This window comes from Rissa tridactyla, chromosome 8 (genome assembly GCF_028500815.1).
Source record: "Rissa tridactyla isolate bRisTri1 chromosome 8, bRisTri1.patW.cur.20221130, whole genome shotgun sequence".
Lineage (NCBI taxonomy): Eukaryota > Metazoa > Chordata > Aves > Charadriiformes > Laridae > Rissa > Rissa tridactyla.
The window spans coordinates 43,520,369-43,535,667 of NC_071473.1; the positions used below are offsets into that span (position 1 = coordinate 43,520,369).

At 49.7% G+C, this 15,299-nt stretch overlaps 1 protein-coding gene across 5 annotated transcripts in view; it reads left to right on the forward strand.

The window, feature by feature from the left end:
• Positions 1–15,299, forward strand: part of PTPRF (protein tyrosine phosphatase receptor type F) — a 390,558-nt gene that overhangs the window by 325,474 nt on the left and 49,785 nt on the right. For 4 of the 5 annotated variants that reach the window (XM_054210595.1, XM_054210596.1, XM_054210597.1 and 1 more), the window contains 5 exons: positions 2,164–2,357; positions 9,033–9,059; positions 11,358–11,475; positions 13,749–14,327; positions 14,972–15,069. In XM_054210595.1, the coding sequence (XP_054066570.1) occupies positions 2,164–2,357; positions 9,033–9,059; positions 11,358–11,475; positions 13,749–14,327; positions 14,972–15,069 (1,016 nt within the window). The remainder of the gene's footprint in view (positions 1–2,163; positions 2,358–9,032; positions 9,060–11,357; positions 11,476–13,748; positions 14,328–14,971; positions 15,070–15,299) is intronic. The other variant, XM_054210598.1, reaches the window with a different exon arrangement.

Below are 15,299 nucleotides of genomic sequence, written 5' to 3' on the forward strand. Positions count from 1 at the left end.
CCATGGCTTCATGCTGACCCCAGAAGCTGCAGATTTAATGGGAGAACAGATGCAGCATCCAGGCAAAGAAAGGGTGATCTCTGCATTGCCTAGTCAGCGTAGCAAATTGAAACCAGACATGTTACAGTTTCCTTAAATGGGCTGCCACTGTCCCCCACCTCTCCGTGGCTCTGGAAGTGGTGTCTGGGAATGCTCACTGACTGCATTCCTGGGCTGGCAAACACATCTGTGTGTGTCCTGCTGCCTGCATTGTTTGCTTCAGTTCTCATTCAGCAGAGTTGTTTGTAGCCCAGGGGAAGCTGCTACCCCAGAAATGTCTCAACAAGCTCTCTCAGTTAGTTTTCGGGCACCATGGTTGGACATTCCAGCTTAGCTGTCAGGAGTGATTTCATATTCCTCTGACATGCTGATGCTCAGTAAGTACTCATGATGAAGGAATGAGGAATGCTAAACTGATCTGAAAACAAATGGAACTTTCCCTGTTTGGGTCTCAGATGCAGCACACGCTTCCCATAATGAGGCAGGATAGCGTTCCTCAAAACACTGTGGTCTGCTCACATACACATCTTTTCATGTTTCTGCAACATCCCTGTATCATGTCCTGCCGAGGCCTCCTGCCTTCTCTTGCCAGCAGAGCTTGACACACAGCTTCTGTCTGGTTCTCAGGGAGTATCTTGTTTTTTGCTTGGACTCCCACCTGTGTGTGTGGGCAGGTGTCTTGCTAGGCAGGAGAGCCCTGTGGCTTGTGCAAGGTCACTGCACTAAGTGAATTGTGGATTACGGCGTAGGCTGCTCCAGCCAGAAGGTGGTAACTATTCAAGCACAGCCCCCTCCATTCCCATACCTTGAGCTGGTCTCATGGTGCTAAAACGCTCTATTCCTCCTTTCTCTATTTTATTTAATTATCTACAATTAAGAAGGACATCTGGGGAAAATAATGAATTGCCCTGCGGCTTAAAAACTGTGCTTACCTGCTGGGTAGGTGTTTCTTCCCATCTAGTTGGTTGAAGTAGCAATACTCATTATGTCTGCTTGTCAGCTATCCATCCCTAATTATCTAATACTGATTATTTCTTGCTGTGTTGAGAATTGGGGCATACGGGGTTCCAAACCCCTGGATTTTCCCAGGCAGTCGAGGGTAGAAGGGGTCCTGTAGTAAAGGCACTAGGGTGGAGCCCAGGTCCTTCACTTGGGTACCAGGCATTCGCGTAGCACCGGTGTCCTCCGCAGGGAATGCACACCTCTGCTCCCAGCTACTTCACACGGAAGGAGTTTTCCAGGAGCAACTGAGAGGCTAATTTTTTAACATTGACATTTTTGTCACAGTCAATGCAAGAGCAAAAAGTAATAAGGAGGTAATTTTTCCAAATGGTAAATAGGGTATAAATACATTTTTAAACTGGCCTCACCTTATAAGAAAATTGATATTTTCTGGGCAGTGTAATTTTTCATTTTATTATCAAAAAGCATTCAGCTAGCCGTGCATGAAATACAGTCCCCAGAGCTGTCACAATCCCCATGGGCCCCTTTATCTGGCTGAGTTCAGTGACTGCTGTCTCTGAGCTCTGGGTTATTGTTTTAGGATGGTGCTTTTCCCCTTCATTAACCTCTTGCTGTCACAGGGGAAGAGCACGTGTGCACTCTGGCTGGTGGCAGGTACCAGGGCTCCCCGCAAGGCAGGCTCGGCACCCAGTTGCGCTACCTGGGGCTGTTGGACTGCTTTTAGTTGTACACAGAGGGATCTGAGAGGAGGTGTTGTGACAGGCAGGATGCAAAGAAGGCTTCAAAACACCTGGCTCTGCCTTAGGGCACCCTGAGCTGCAGGTGGTTACCATATTCTTTATATTCTGCTCTATTCTTGTATTCTTTTTTGCTCCCTTACTGCTGGAGACAAGAACAGGATAGATGGACCTTGGCTCTGATCCAGCACAGCGGCTTTTATTAGGGGTGCTCCTGCATATCACAGTCGTGCTCTTTCCTACTGAAAGTAGCAAAAATGCTTGGATGCTGGGAAAGGGTCGGCTACCTCCTGGGCAGGTACAGGGAACTTGTGCCAGCAGGGCTGTCCTTGCAATGAGGTGGAGGGAAGGTAGCAAACGAGTGAGACGTAGTTGATAACGGTTGCGTGGTACCGGCTAACTGTCCGTCCTGTGTGTGTTACAGTGCCCAGTGCCCCACCACGAAAGGTGGAGGTAGAGTCTGTGAATTCAACGGCCATCCGGGTGAGCTGGAAGCTGCCCATCTCCAACAAGCAGCATGGGCAGATCCGCGGGTACCAGGTTACGTACGTGAAGCTGGAAAACAACGAGCCCCGAGGGCAGCCAGTGATCAAGGACGTCATGCTGTCAGAAGCACAGGTACAGTGTGGGGACCACGGGCTGGTGGGCATGGCACCTTCCTCCTCTGCAGAGGGCCAGGCTGGCTGGATCCAAGTATTTCTTAGACTCTGCTTGTGGCTCCAGAGCGTGGAATTCAGCCGTGCCTGAGTAAGGCAAACAGTTTATCCCTAAAATGTGGCTTACAGGCGAGTAAAAAGTTTAATCAGGAGAGGACTGATGTAGAAAAGATGATGTATTGGGTAATGCTCCTCTCTTAGCCCTTCTCCAACATGTACATCTTTCTGCCTGCTGTATCTTGTGCAGACTCCAGCTGGAGCAAATTATGTTTTGCCAGTCAGGCTATAAACCGTCAGAGAGTTTTAAATAAGCCTTGAGTCTGCTGCTTTTGTGCTGTTGACTGTTCAAGGCGAAGCTTCTCTCTCAGCAGAGTCCTCTGGGGTGCTGCCAACTTCTGGGGCAGGGGAGTGGCTCTGCACCGTTGGGTGGGCACAGCACGCCACGCAGGGCAGCCCTCCTCTGGCTCAGCAAAGCCTCCCTTCCCTCCTGCTTTTGCAAGGCAGGGACTTGATCTTGCATTACGTCTTGAAACCAAACTGTAGGTAAAACCAACTGACTCTGAGAAAGGTTGGAAGGGGGAAAGTGAGGTGCAGGCCCACATCGCCTGTAAATGGCTTTGCCCTCTGCAATCTCCATGCAACAATCTGCTAATATGTGATCTTCCTGGATACCTCACAGGCTGTGAGCTGAGGTCCCATTCCCACACAGCGCTCCAGGCATTGGTTATGCACTCTGCTCAGCCCAGCAACGTGTAGTTGCCTCTTTCCCAGGGTCCAGGGAAGTTTTTGATGCCCTGTCTGGGATGAAATACCACTCTTCTTTGGAGCAAGGGTCCTTCGTCCTGCGTGACCCATGCTGTTCTCAACAAAGATAATCGTGTAAATGAAGTACAGGATCTGCTGCTGTTGGAAGCGACGAGTAATCGATTCAGAGCTGGCTTACTTGAATGATGCCCAATATAAATACTGGAGAGCTGCAGCGATTAATTGATCTGTCTCCTGAACGCAGCTGTGAATCATTTATACGTTTGTCAGTGGGGAGTGCAGTGCACAGAGGCGGCTTTACTCCCCATTCATATTCTGAAGGATAAAACTCAGTAATAACGGGGAAGGGGAAAACATTAAAGACAGAAGATGCTTTGAGGGTCTTTGCAGTGTTGTCTGGGGCACGTCTCTGTTTATGTTTCAGATGTAGCTTTATTTTAATCGTTAGAAAAGCTGCTTACTGCCCTTTACTTATTCCAGGAGGATATAATCTTCTGTGTTGTTTGTACAATTGATGCTGTGTTGTTCAGCTGGAGTTTGGAGTTAATGGGTTGGTCCCAAGCGTAGGTGGGCGAAGTTGGCAATGTTGTTCTTGTTGGTGTTTTCAAATATTTTATGCTTGCCCAGCCAGTTCTGCTTTCACTCCTTACTCATACATTTCAGAGGGAGAAACCCCATGCTAATGTGCAGGAAAGAGGATGCCAGAGACAGAAACTTTCCAAGGAGTGCTGGATTTTGCATTATTTTGAATGTGTGCATCAAGGAGGCAAGTTGCTTGAAGTTTCCTGGCCTGTCAGACCACTTACCAGTCTTTCGTATTTGGTGTATTTATGTGGGAAAGTTTTTGATTGCTGTGATAATTATTTTTTTTCTGGTGTGTATGGAGCTGAACTCATCCACTGTCATTTTTGGGTGGAAGTGAAGGCCAAAAGATAGTCGCAGAGAAGTGACTACTCTGAAGGAGTCATGTCACTGTTGGCATAAACCCTGCAGGGAAGAGGTTTCACTGACTCGGCAGAAGAGGTCTTTATTTCCCAAAAGAGTGAGAAGCCAGGCATGACCTGTACTTGTGATGAAATACATCTGCTCCAGAAGCTGAAGAACGCTGTAAGAGCTGCCATCTTTCAGTACAGCAGTGCGTGTCTTTGCAAACAGACAGATCAAACTCTAATGAGTAGTCTTGGAAGAGTTATTTTCTATGGAAGAAAACAAAAAGATTCACTGGAACCCCTGTCCCTGAAGGTCACAGGATGAAGATGGCCAGAATATAGCCACAGTTCAGTACTCATAAACATTTATGCCAGTGCACAAGGAGAGAATTAAACTGGTTGAAAATCTGGGTTCAGAGAAGAAATTCTCTGGATATGTAGACAGAGCCCCTCCTGCCTAGCCAGGCTGTCTGCCGATTTTGAGTAGGTATGTACCACATAATCTGCTTCCTGCAGATGGTATGAAGACACTGGTATTAAAGCTGACTCATGATTTTTCCTGATTGAAGATGAGAAATACAGAGAGAGTAAACGAAGATGAAAGTAAAAAGGAAAGGGAATGGAGATGTTAGCTATGCAGATAATATAGATTTCTGAGTTTTCAAAACCATTTGAGTGGAAAGGACTAAAACATCAGCAGAGAAGTGGGGGCCCTGGTGCTGGAGAGATCACGTTTTACTTTACAGCCTCCTGCCTAGGGAGAGTAATCAGTTGTTAGGAAGGTCCTGCGATGGAGCTGAGGCCGCTCCCTCCCGTCTGTGACTGATTACCTCCATCAGACTTCTCTGTGCCTTCCAGTCTGAGCTCTCACCTCCTACTGACAGACTGATGGACAAGCAAATGTGACCATGCCCTGTGGAGGAGCGCCCAGGGAGAGCATGTGTATTGCTACAGAGCTGGGTCAGATACCTGCACCACCTCCGGCACAGGCCCTGCCCATCGTGGTTCAGCCAGTCCCATGGTGGACAATGGCAGAAGATTCATTTTTGTGCCCTGGGTCTTGTGCACAATGCATCCAAGCACTGTGAGAATGCCTTTGAAAGCAGCAGGGGCACCAGTGCAGGGTCTCAGCTGCACTCCACCACTCTGGTACAAGTCCTCACCGGCTTAAGGGAGCAGGGCATAGGCAGGACCATGGGGCACAAGCATTAAATTCTTCAGAGAGGACAGGGCCCCACCTGCTTTCCTTGGTCTCCAATCCCTGGGCAGCTGCAACATGTCAGGAGGACCAGTGGACTTCATCTCCTCCATCCCTTCCCAGGTACCAGTCCTACGTGCCCTGCAGAGTGCTGGGTGGCAGTGCCGAGTCTGGAGCACCGGGTACAATGGAGGCAGCAGGGCCAGGGAGGACAGGCCTTCCCAATCAGGTTCCTCTGCGAGTGTGACTCGTTTGCTCATTCCAAGACAGGCAGTTAGACCCTGCATGAATCTAGCTGTTGATCCTTTGTGTCCTGCTTGCAGCCTGCTTGTTCTCAGCCCAGAATGGAACATCTTGAGGGGGGACTTTCTCCCCATGCTGCAGTGTGGCCATGGTGACTGCTCCTGCCCTTGACTGTGCAGCATATTTGCTGGGGAGCCTGCTGCCTGCATCGCTCTGGGGATGTGGCACGCACGTTAGCCTGGCTGCTTACAGCCCTCTGCAGATCCAGCCTGCCCAGAGAGCTTTGCAGTGCTTCTGCTGGTGGGAGCCGGCTGGGTACAAGGAGGTCAGGCTTTGTGGAGGAGAGACTTCTGCCAGCTCCTCCTCCTGCTCTGCAAAGAGCGTCATGGCAGGGAACAGGTGTGCTGCCCACAAGAAGGGCTGCAGGCTCACAGGAAGATTGTGTGGTCTTCACATGCAGCACTTCCCCATCCAGCATGCAGACCAAGTGCACGTTCCACCAGCTTGCTCCAGAAGAGCAGGAAGAAGTAACAGCAAGCACTTCAAGCTGTTGGGTTGAGATCAAAGGAGAAAGGGGAAGCAGAGACTCTATTCTCCCTGGGCAGCACCCATCCCAGGCATAACACAGAGGAATTTAGAGCCTCCCTTTTTCACTGGGTGATAGTCAAGGATCTTTATCTGAATCTACTTGGAACAACTCTTTATGCATGTGTACTCGTCTAGGTAAGAGTCTGGCATGGAGGCAAGATGTTTGTTCGTAAGTCGAACAAAACTGAAAGGCATCATCCAAGAGGCATTTCAATAATGGACAAAGGTGAAGTTCTGGAGCCCTCAGACCCCTCCGCATCCCACAAGCTGAGCACCTGGGTTTACATCTGGAGTTTTGCTGTGGTGCCAGTCACTGAAGCAAAGAGAAGGATCTCCAGGAAAACCGCAGCATCCACTTCCCATAGCTGGGCCTGTTTAGGAGGGCTTGAGTCTGTCTTTTGCAAGAGCCATGGTCAGGGAAAACAGCCATTCCCTGGTGAGACATGACTACGCTGTGCCATGTTGAAGTGTAAAATGAAACGTTAAGGCATTGCAGCTGCCATAAATACACACTGTTAGCTTTAGCACTTCCCTGAGCCATCCTGCCTCATGCACACAGCACTGTCTGAGTTCTTTTTATGACAGCTCCTGGGCTTTTCAGATCAATTTGTCTTACTGACCAATCTTAAACAGTTAAGAAGCAATTGAGTTAGTTTAAGGAAGGAAATGTTTTGATCTGCAGATGATATTTTCATAATGAAACTGAATTTATACCAGGGTATTTATGCAGGCCTGGCTTTTCACTGTTCTTCCTCCAGCACAGATCTCAAGGCGTTTCTTTGCACTCTGATCTGATGCAAGATTAAAGTCTACTGAAACATAAGAGCAAACAGAGTTTGAACATTAAACGCTTGGTCTAAAATCCTAGTGGATGATAAACTCCCTGCCGTGATGTGAGAGGCTGTGAAATGCAGTAGCCTCCTGAGCTTGGGTCTGCTCCACTGTTTGTTCCAGTGGGTTGTCACCTTCTGCTCCTGCACCTACATGTAGGTGGGTGGGGGTGTTACCATCCACGTGTCCCCCATCCACCAGGGACATGGTGTTGGAGCACAAGTGTACTTCTGGGAGAAGGAGCTACCAGGCCTCATATCCTTCCTGCAGTAAGACTTTTGCCCGGTTTTTTGCAGGGCAGAGTGTGTGGCTGTTGAATACCATATGGGCTGACTGGCACAGGCAGAATGTCAACAGCAGTGACTTGGGTTTAGCTAAGCATGCAACACTGGAAATAACACCAAGATGTGTGTGGAAAGAGGGCCTTTAGTGACCATAATACTTAGTGAGGGCCTTCGCTTTATAGGAAGTCTTTAGGGACAAATTGACCTCTTCACTGAAATTAAGTTTTAAGATGGTTTAGGGGGATAATTCTGCTGCAGTCTCATGGCATCAAATAAGTGAATGAAAATAAATTCTTAGAGGAACATTTCTCCAATAAATTCTTCCTGAATTCAGGGAATAAAATAACTAATATTTTGAAGGTACGCCATGTATTTTACTGCTGAGGAGAGTACTCTGCCACTGTGATAGGCTGCAGCCTGTGAAAGCCACCTCAAACAGCTTGAGAACAAAAGGCAACTTGTAGCTTTCATACCGTTTAGTACTTCTGCTGCACTTGCAGGTTCCCAGGCACTTCAGTACTGTTAGCTGGGCTTCCCAGCGTCCTGAGGAAGTCGGTATCTGAGCGCCATTTCACAGCTGGCAGCTCAGGCTCAGAAGCAAGGCTTGCCAAGGCTCACACTGTGAGTCAGGGGCAATAATACCTATCTTCTGCTTTCATCTCTGTGCTTGAACCCATCGACCGGTGCTTCCTCCAGGCAGATTTAGTAACCTGAGATGTAATGCATCACCTTGGCTGAGAGAGCTCGCTGTGATCTCTGCAAACCTTCCTTTGGTGCATCAACCACAAAGAACAGTGCTACGGGCATGCGTGGCAGCAGCCAAGGTCTGCTAAGTCTCACCACCCCAATGCAGCTTTGATGCCTTAGAGCCCCAAATCCAGCCAGAAACCTGTGTATTCCCTCTTCAGAGCCCTAATTGAGCTGCCATGGCTGGGAATTCACGTGAGCTTTTGCTGGGAAATGGTTTGTCTAGAAGTCTTACCTGCAGGGCTGCTCTTGCCAAACGAGTGTTTGCCGTTTGGTGTTGTGTAATTGGGAGTTAGAAGCTGTTTCCTCAGTACGTGCACCAGTTTGAGCCTTACTCCAAGCCACGCAGCGCCGTGTGGAGCTTAGTGTGCTTAGTGTGGAGCTTAGCGCTTAGTGTAGAGCTCTCTGTAAGATCTCAGCCTCTGTTGCACTGTTTACAAGAGAGGGCACGTCTCGGTTTTCTGAGGTCCCCAGAGCATTTTCTTGCAAATGATAGAGGAAAGAGAAGCTCTGTAAATGTTGCATTGGTACTTCCCTGCAGAGAGTGCCCTCTCAGTTTTGCATGTTGAAGTCTTTGGTTCTCAACAAGAGATGGTGGCTGGAGGGTCACCAGGACAGAAAATGGAGATTAGGCCACAAAACTGTTGTGCCGGGACAGCAGTGAGGCACGGAGCCTTGTTGGTATAAGCTGTCCCTTCTTGCTTCTGCTCATGGAAGAGGCAGAAAAGTGCAAACAAAGCCAGAAGGGGAAAGGACTGCAAAGTTAGGAAGTGGTGACCTCTCCATCCATATGAGAAGAAAGCTCTTTGCCCCTTTGTGTGAATGATCTCAGAACTACTGCGCAGGCTAGCAGCATGTAGAAAATTGCTCTATGCCATTTCTTCCCTTGGCACAGCCTGTGCCGAGTGACCTTCTGTGTATAAGTGTTGTAATCCCCCTGACCCAGTCCTGCTAACCCCTGCTGTTGTCATCGTCGTCATCCCCTTCCTACACGTTGCCCCTTAAAATTCTGTGTCTCCATTTTCTCTCCTCCTTCCTTTCTCCCCCATCAGTGGAGAGCTGAGGACTCCGTGGACCATGTAAGTACCACTTGTGTGTATTCCAGGTTGGAAAAGAGGGGTTTGGTAAATCGATTTGTGAATTTTGTAGACACAGTGCTGTCAAAACATCCCTTTCACTCCCTTAATGAGGCTGGAGAGTTACATTGTGAAACCTTCCACAAGCCGCAAATCCAGCGAAAATTGGCATTTAGATTGCTACTAAATGCAGAAAAGCAATTGACATTTCCTATAATCTGTATTTCCAGCTTGTTGCAGTGCAGTTTTAGGCAGGCTCAAGTGATCGACTCAGGAGGTGCATCCTACTTTCTGCAGTAGTTGGCCCACCGAGTTACATGGTAAAATTAGATATATAATCTTTAAACCACATTGATCGTAGTCATGAAAAATAACCTACACTCTCAACAGTGACCTTTGGCTGAAACACAGATAGTAATAAGAAAACAATCACATTTAAACAGTTAAATACGATTTTTCCCACATAATTTTGAAATATAAATTTGGAGGAACAAACTAGAAAATGACCTTTTTAGAGTCAGCAATTGAATTACGTGCCCTACTGTGAGCTTCCCCAGCACAATGCATTTCTCCTCCTGCTTTATACGGAGGATTCTCGCTCAGAGTGGCTTTGTCATGACAGCACCGTGTTTACATTATGCAATCAGACCTTCTTTCATCCATCCTTCGTCTCTCTCCCCTCCTCCCAGCTCGCTTGCTTTGCTCCCGGTGGCATGCTTTTGCGTGAGAATTTCTCTTTGCATGGATTTGGGAGGAGTGAATTCTCTTGGGATGTTCAGAGTCTGCAGGTTTTGTGTGAGTGCTTCCCCCGCGGGTCCATTGGCACCGATCGGACTGCGCGTCCACTCACCCGCACACACGATCTGCTGCAGGGGCGGAGTTGGGATCGGACTCTGGTTCACACGGTGATTTTGGCGGGGTTCTTGTTGGTGCTTGTTGATTTTTCTCTGGGCTGGCTGGTTCCGCGACGGTAACACGGTGATTTTGATGAGTAAGCCTGGGCAGGTAACCTGAACCAGCAGCACTGACTGGAAATCAGCAGGTTTAATAGTGTGGGTGTTAGTGCGAATGAGTGGTGGGAGACTGGCTGTGCTCTGAGAGCAACCGCGGGCACCCCTTGCACCTCCAAAGCTGGCAAGGATCCCCCAGGAAGATATTGGACCCCTGGAGCAGCCTCTAACAGTGGTCGTGCTGCCTGTCCTCAGTGACTCAAGCTTAACCCTCTCCCTCTCTGCTCTTCTTGTCTGAAAGGGTAAATAACCAACTCAGAGCCTCTGCCTTCTTCCCGAAAGCTTCCCCAGCTCCCTATCCAGCCCAGTTCTCTCTTGCTCCCTCACCTGATGCGTTAGTAGTGCTCATGGCCCCAGTCCTTTTCACAGCACCCACAGATAAATGCAGTTATGGGGTACCTACCCTGAGCCTTCAGAGAGCTGCTGGGAGCTGCTGAGCTCGCTGTGCTTGCTCGTTTGCAGGCCTGGCCAGCCAGGCTTGGCACAAGTCATGTTGCCACTGGAGGCCAGGAGGGAGGAGCTCTTTGATCTCAAATTGAAGTGCAGAGCCATGCCCTCCTCCTGCCCAGAGGAAGCCAGAGCATGCAAGGGTGCTAGCAGCCTGCCGAGTCCGCCCTCCTCCCAGACCTCCCACAGCGCAGGGTTTTCCCTCCAGGTCTTGCCAATGCCTTGCGCTGACCCCATTCCACGCCTGCAACGCTGTGCCAGGGATGCTGTAGCACTGCAGGTGCTCCTTGCCCGGGGCACCTGGCCTGGTGTGGCCGTGCCACTGCCTGCATTGCCTCTCTGTGCTCCCTGCGGCTCTGCTGCAAGAGGCAACTTTAAAAATCCCCAAATTAGCCCTCAAGAGGTTTCATCAGCCAGCTGAACTGGCTTTTACTCTGGTTCACAGCTCCACAGTCCTCTTACTCTCAGGCTTGTGGCAGAGTGGCTCTGGCTTCACGCAAAACCACCTCTGGAGCAGAACTCCCTCTTGGCAGAGGCCGTGGGAGCATGCAGCCACTGACACAAGTTGCTGGTGGGTCCCTAGGATGGCCAAGTGTCAGGGGCAGGGGTTGAAACAGGGCGGGTGACTGTTGGAGTGGCAGCGATTGTTGTTTGCTGCTGCTGTGTGAGATGTGTGTGCTTGGGTGCAGTCCATGAGTGTGAGCCACTATGACTGTGAGCCAGCGAGCATGTCGGTGGGTTGCTGTTGGAGATGCTGACCTCAGCGCCCTCCTTTTGCTCACTCCAGTAACAAGTATTTCTTCTTCTCATTTGCTTCTTCTCCACCTCGTGGATGTGCTCCCAGGAGACGGTGATAGGAGGCCTGCTGCCGGAAACCACCTACTCGGTCACGGTCGCTGCCTACACCACCAAAGGAGATGGTGCCCGCAGCAAGCCAAAAGTCATCACCACCACAGGGGCAGGTGAGTGTGGGCAGCAGATATTGCAGCCATGTAGGGGTGGTGGTAAAACCTGCCAAGAGGTGCATGGGGAATATAGCCAAGGCACCCGTGCAGGCAGAAGCAAGAGGGCTGGAGACACTGCAGAGGTACACACTCTTGTGATCTCCAGCCCTTCCTTACAGGCTTTGCCACTGGATCACCTGAGCCAAGTGCAGCAAACAGATGGACAGACACTGACGGGGCCCATGAGACAGCAATGAAACTCATGGGTCTGAGCTCATCTGCGTAGTCCAGAGACCTGGGAAAAGGAAGCCTGAAAGTCTAGGCCCTCCCTCAGCTTTGGAGTCATGGCCTGTCCTCATGTTGTTCCCGTAGGCGAGTGACATTTCTTGCTTCCTGCGGTGACTGCACTGCCTGCTGGGATGGCCCCTGGCACAGAGCGCTCCTCAGAGGTGCTTCTCAGCTTCCCCCCTGGCTGTTACTGCTGCTGCCTCCCCAGGCTTACGTAGCTGAGCCCGGCTCCTCCTAGAGCCATGGTAAAATCTGGAATGCAACAAATCCTGCCATAGGAGTGCTGCGGACACAACTTCTAGGTCCTGGTGATCCCAGCCAGTTTGGTTCTGCTGTCTCAGTAGAGACTCACACCCTGTGCCTAGTGCAACACAAGAGCCTCAGCCTGGAGCAGGGGCACCCAGGAGCTCATCGGGTGCTTTCCTCCGGATGCAGTCAAGCTTGCCTTTGGTGGTGGCACCAACTAGTTGGCATTGTCTTGTCCTCGATTTCCACTCACTAGACCTGTCCTACAACTGATAATCCTGCTGCTTCCTCACACCAAGCCACAGGAACAGTATTTACCACTTGTTATTATGGGAATGCAGCTTATGCAAACAGAGCGTTTGTTCCTGGTGCTTTTAAACAAGGAACAGCTTGCCATCTCTTCTGTGCCGCATATGGGGAGCTCCAGAGGTAGTTTCCACTGTCACAATCTCAAATGCTGTCTCCCTTGTGCCTCGCCATGATGTATGCTCTGTTCATCAAATTGCTACAGCTGTCCTATAAACAGGAAAAGCTTCCTAAATATCCCAGTGTTGCACTGTAAGCCACAGTGGGTCTTCCCATGTTATGACGCACATTTAAAGTTAATATTTGGAATCAGCTTTGAAAATAATGTGTCCCTTAATACTACCTGCTGTTAGACATTGTATTATGAGTGCAAGGAGGATGGCACTGGCAGTGGATATGTAATTGTGTGTCTTAAAGACCTACAAAACCACCCCCAGAGCTGCCTTTGTACAGTCTCGTCTGCAACCTTGACCTCAGAGGGGAGTGTTGGTATCGCCCTCTGATGGCAAAATCGGGGCATAAGTCTGACAAATCTGTTTTTCTCTTGTGCTCATCTGTGGGCTCATACATTTCAAAACTGTGCAACGATATTTAACTAGGTTTGGCTACAATCCCATTTTCGTTTTCATATCAATGGCCCCAACCCTTTGATTCTGAGTATCTTCCCTATCAGTTGATTTGTTTACAAATCTGAGCTGATGTGAAGTGAAGACACATCCTCTTTTTTAACTGAAGGAGATCAAGGTATTAAACCACCAATTTAAAGCCATCAGTTCCTAACCAGTGACGGCAACACCCCTTGACTTGTGCAGCATAAGCAAAAATCCTGTGGAATGCTTGTGTTCACCTCTCACATCGACACTGACATCACGAATCTGCTCCTCAGCTAAACCAAAATGTATTCTGATGGCAAACAGCCCGCCCAGCTCTGCTCGCTGCCTCTGCAGATGGTAAAACTGCAAGGTTTCAGGATGAAATTTGTCTGCCTCCAGACAGATCAGAGCACTGGACTTGGGCTTCTGTGTGTCTGTTGTGGTACAGTGCACTGGGGCCAGCGTGGCCTGGTGCTGTGCACTAGCTGGAGTGTCTGAAGACAACTGATTGGGAGGACAGGATTCAGATCTTCTCTGAGATAAATATGATGCTGTGAGGTACCTTAAACCTTTCCTGTAAAAGGGGATGAATTTTGGGGCTGGATATGGCTGAATTTATTCCCTGTTTAGATGGCAGCACATGGGAAAATGGCAGTCAAGAGCTGGCTGGCTCCAGCTTCCCTCGCCACTGGATTAGGGTCAGTCTGCCTCTATCCATTTGAATTGTCTGTCGTCCTCTTCACCCTGTTGTCTGAACTTTCCCACTTTCCTCCATCCTCACGGACTGAGCAGCACAGAAGCGGTCCTTCCTTCCCCTCCTCCCAGGCTATAGATGGTCATTGTGTGTTTATGTTGCAGTCCCGGGGAAGCCCACCATGATGATTAGCACGACAGCCATGAACACAGCCCTCATCCAGTGGCACCCACCCAAGGAGATGGTAGGGGAGCTGCTGGGTTACCGGCTGCAGTACAGACGTCTTGATGAGGAAAAGATGAACACGATAGACTTCGGGAAGAGAGACCATCACTACACTGTGACCAACCTGCACAAGGGGGCCACATATGTCTTCAAATTGTCTGCCAAGAACAGAGCTGGCCCAGGAGAGGAGTTTGAGAAGGAGATCACTACTGCAGAAGATGTGCCAAGTGGCTTCCCACAGAACCTGCGTGTGGTGGGTCTCACCACTTCCACCACAGAAGTTGCATGGGACCCCCCGGTCTTGGCAGAAAGAAACGGCAAGATCGTCAACTACACAGTGGTATACAGGGACATAAATAGCCAGCAGGACCTGGTTAACATCACCAAGGACACAAGTATCACTTTGACGAATTTGAAGCCCGATACTACTTACGACATCAAAGTGAGGGCCCGCACCAATAAAGGGGTTGGGCCTCTCAGCCCCAGCATCCAGTCCCGGACCATGCCTGTTGAGCAAGGTAAGTGCCCCTCTAACAAGCCCTAACAGCAAGCTCTGCCTCCAGGACAGGGACCTTTGCTTTGGTTCATGAGGCTACACTCCCCTTTGCTCTGACTAATGAGATCAGGTACTGTGTGGCTCCTTAGTCTAAAACTAGCTCAGCGAGGGGAGATTCAAGGAAAGTTTCCTTAAAATTGCCATCTGAGGGGGTAAAGGGGCGTTGGTGGTACCTTAATTGCCTTTGTCGCTCCACAGGCACACTTTGCTGTTTTGTGTGTACATGAAAGGCTCTTGCTTGAACTGGAGCAGGCGGCTGGGTAGGATCATCTGCAGATCCAGTACCTGAGCACCACTGCTCTTTGATCATGGCAAAGGGCCAAGAGAGTGTGAGTAGAGGCGGGGGGAGAGGAAGGCTGCAGTTCAGCCTACAACTTCCTTTCTGTGATGCTGGAAAAGTATAGTCAAAAAGCGAAACTCCACTGGAGACTGGAGACTTGGTAAAAGGATGCTGCTCTTTTCTCCTCATCTCTCACTTCTCTGTTGTAGCTGAACTCTTTGACCTCTGCTGCTGAGTTAGACAAAGAGAGACTTGGAGCCGAGCTGCTGCCTGGCTCCCTCCTGACTTGGCCTTACAGTGCTCAAATATCTTGTTTTTCATTTCAGTGTTTGCTAAGAACTTCCGCGTCAATGCCGTCATGAAAACGTCTGTGCTGCTGAGCTGGGAAGTGCCTGACTCCTATAAATCTGCAGTGCCTTTTAAGGTAAGAGTGGGATACAGAGGACAGGGAGTTCCACCTGTGACAGCGAGCAGGACAGTGGAAAGCAGCATCTTGACCTGCCACATGATGTTTTCAGGCCATCAGACAAGAGACGAGCAGAGCAGGGTCACGTTGCTCACTGGCTTGGGGTCTTGCGGAGCTCAGACCTCCAAGCCTAGGTTTAGTAGCTGCTCTTGCTTTTGAGCACCTGTGCGTGAGCCATGGCACACAGT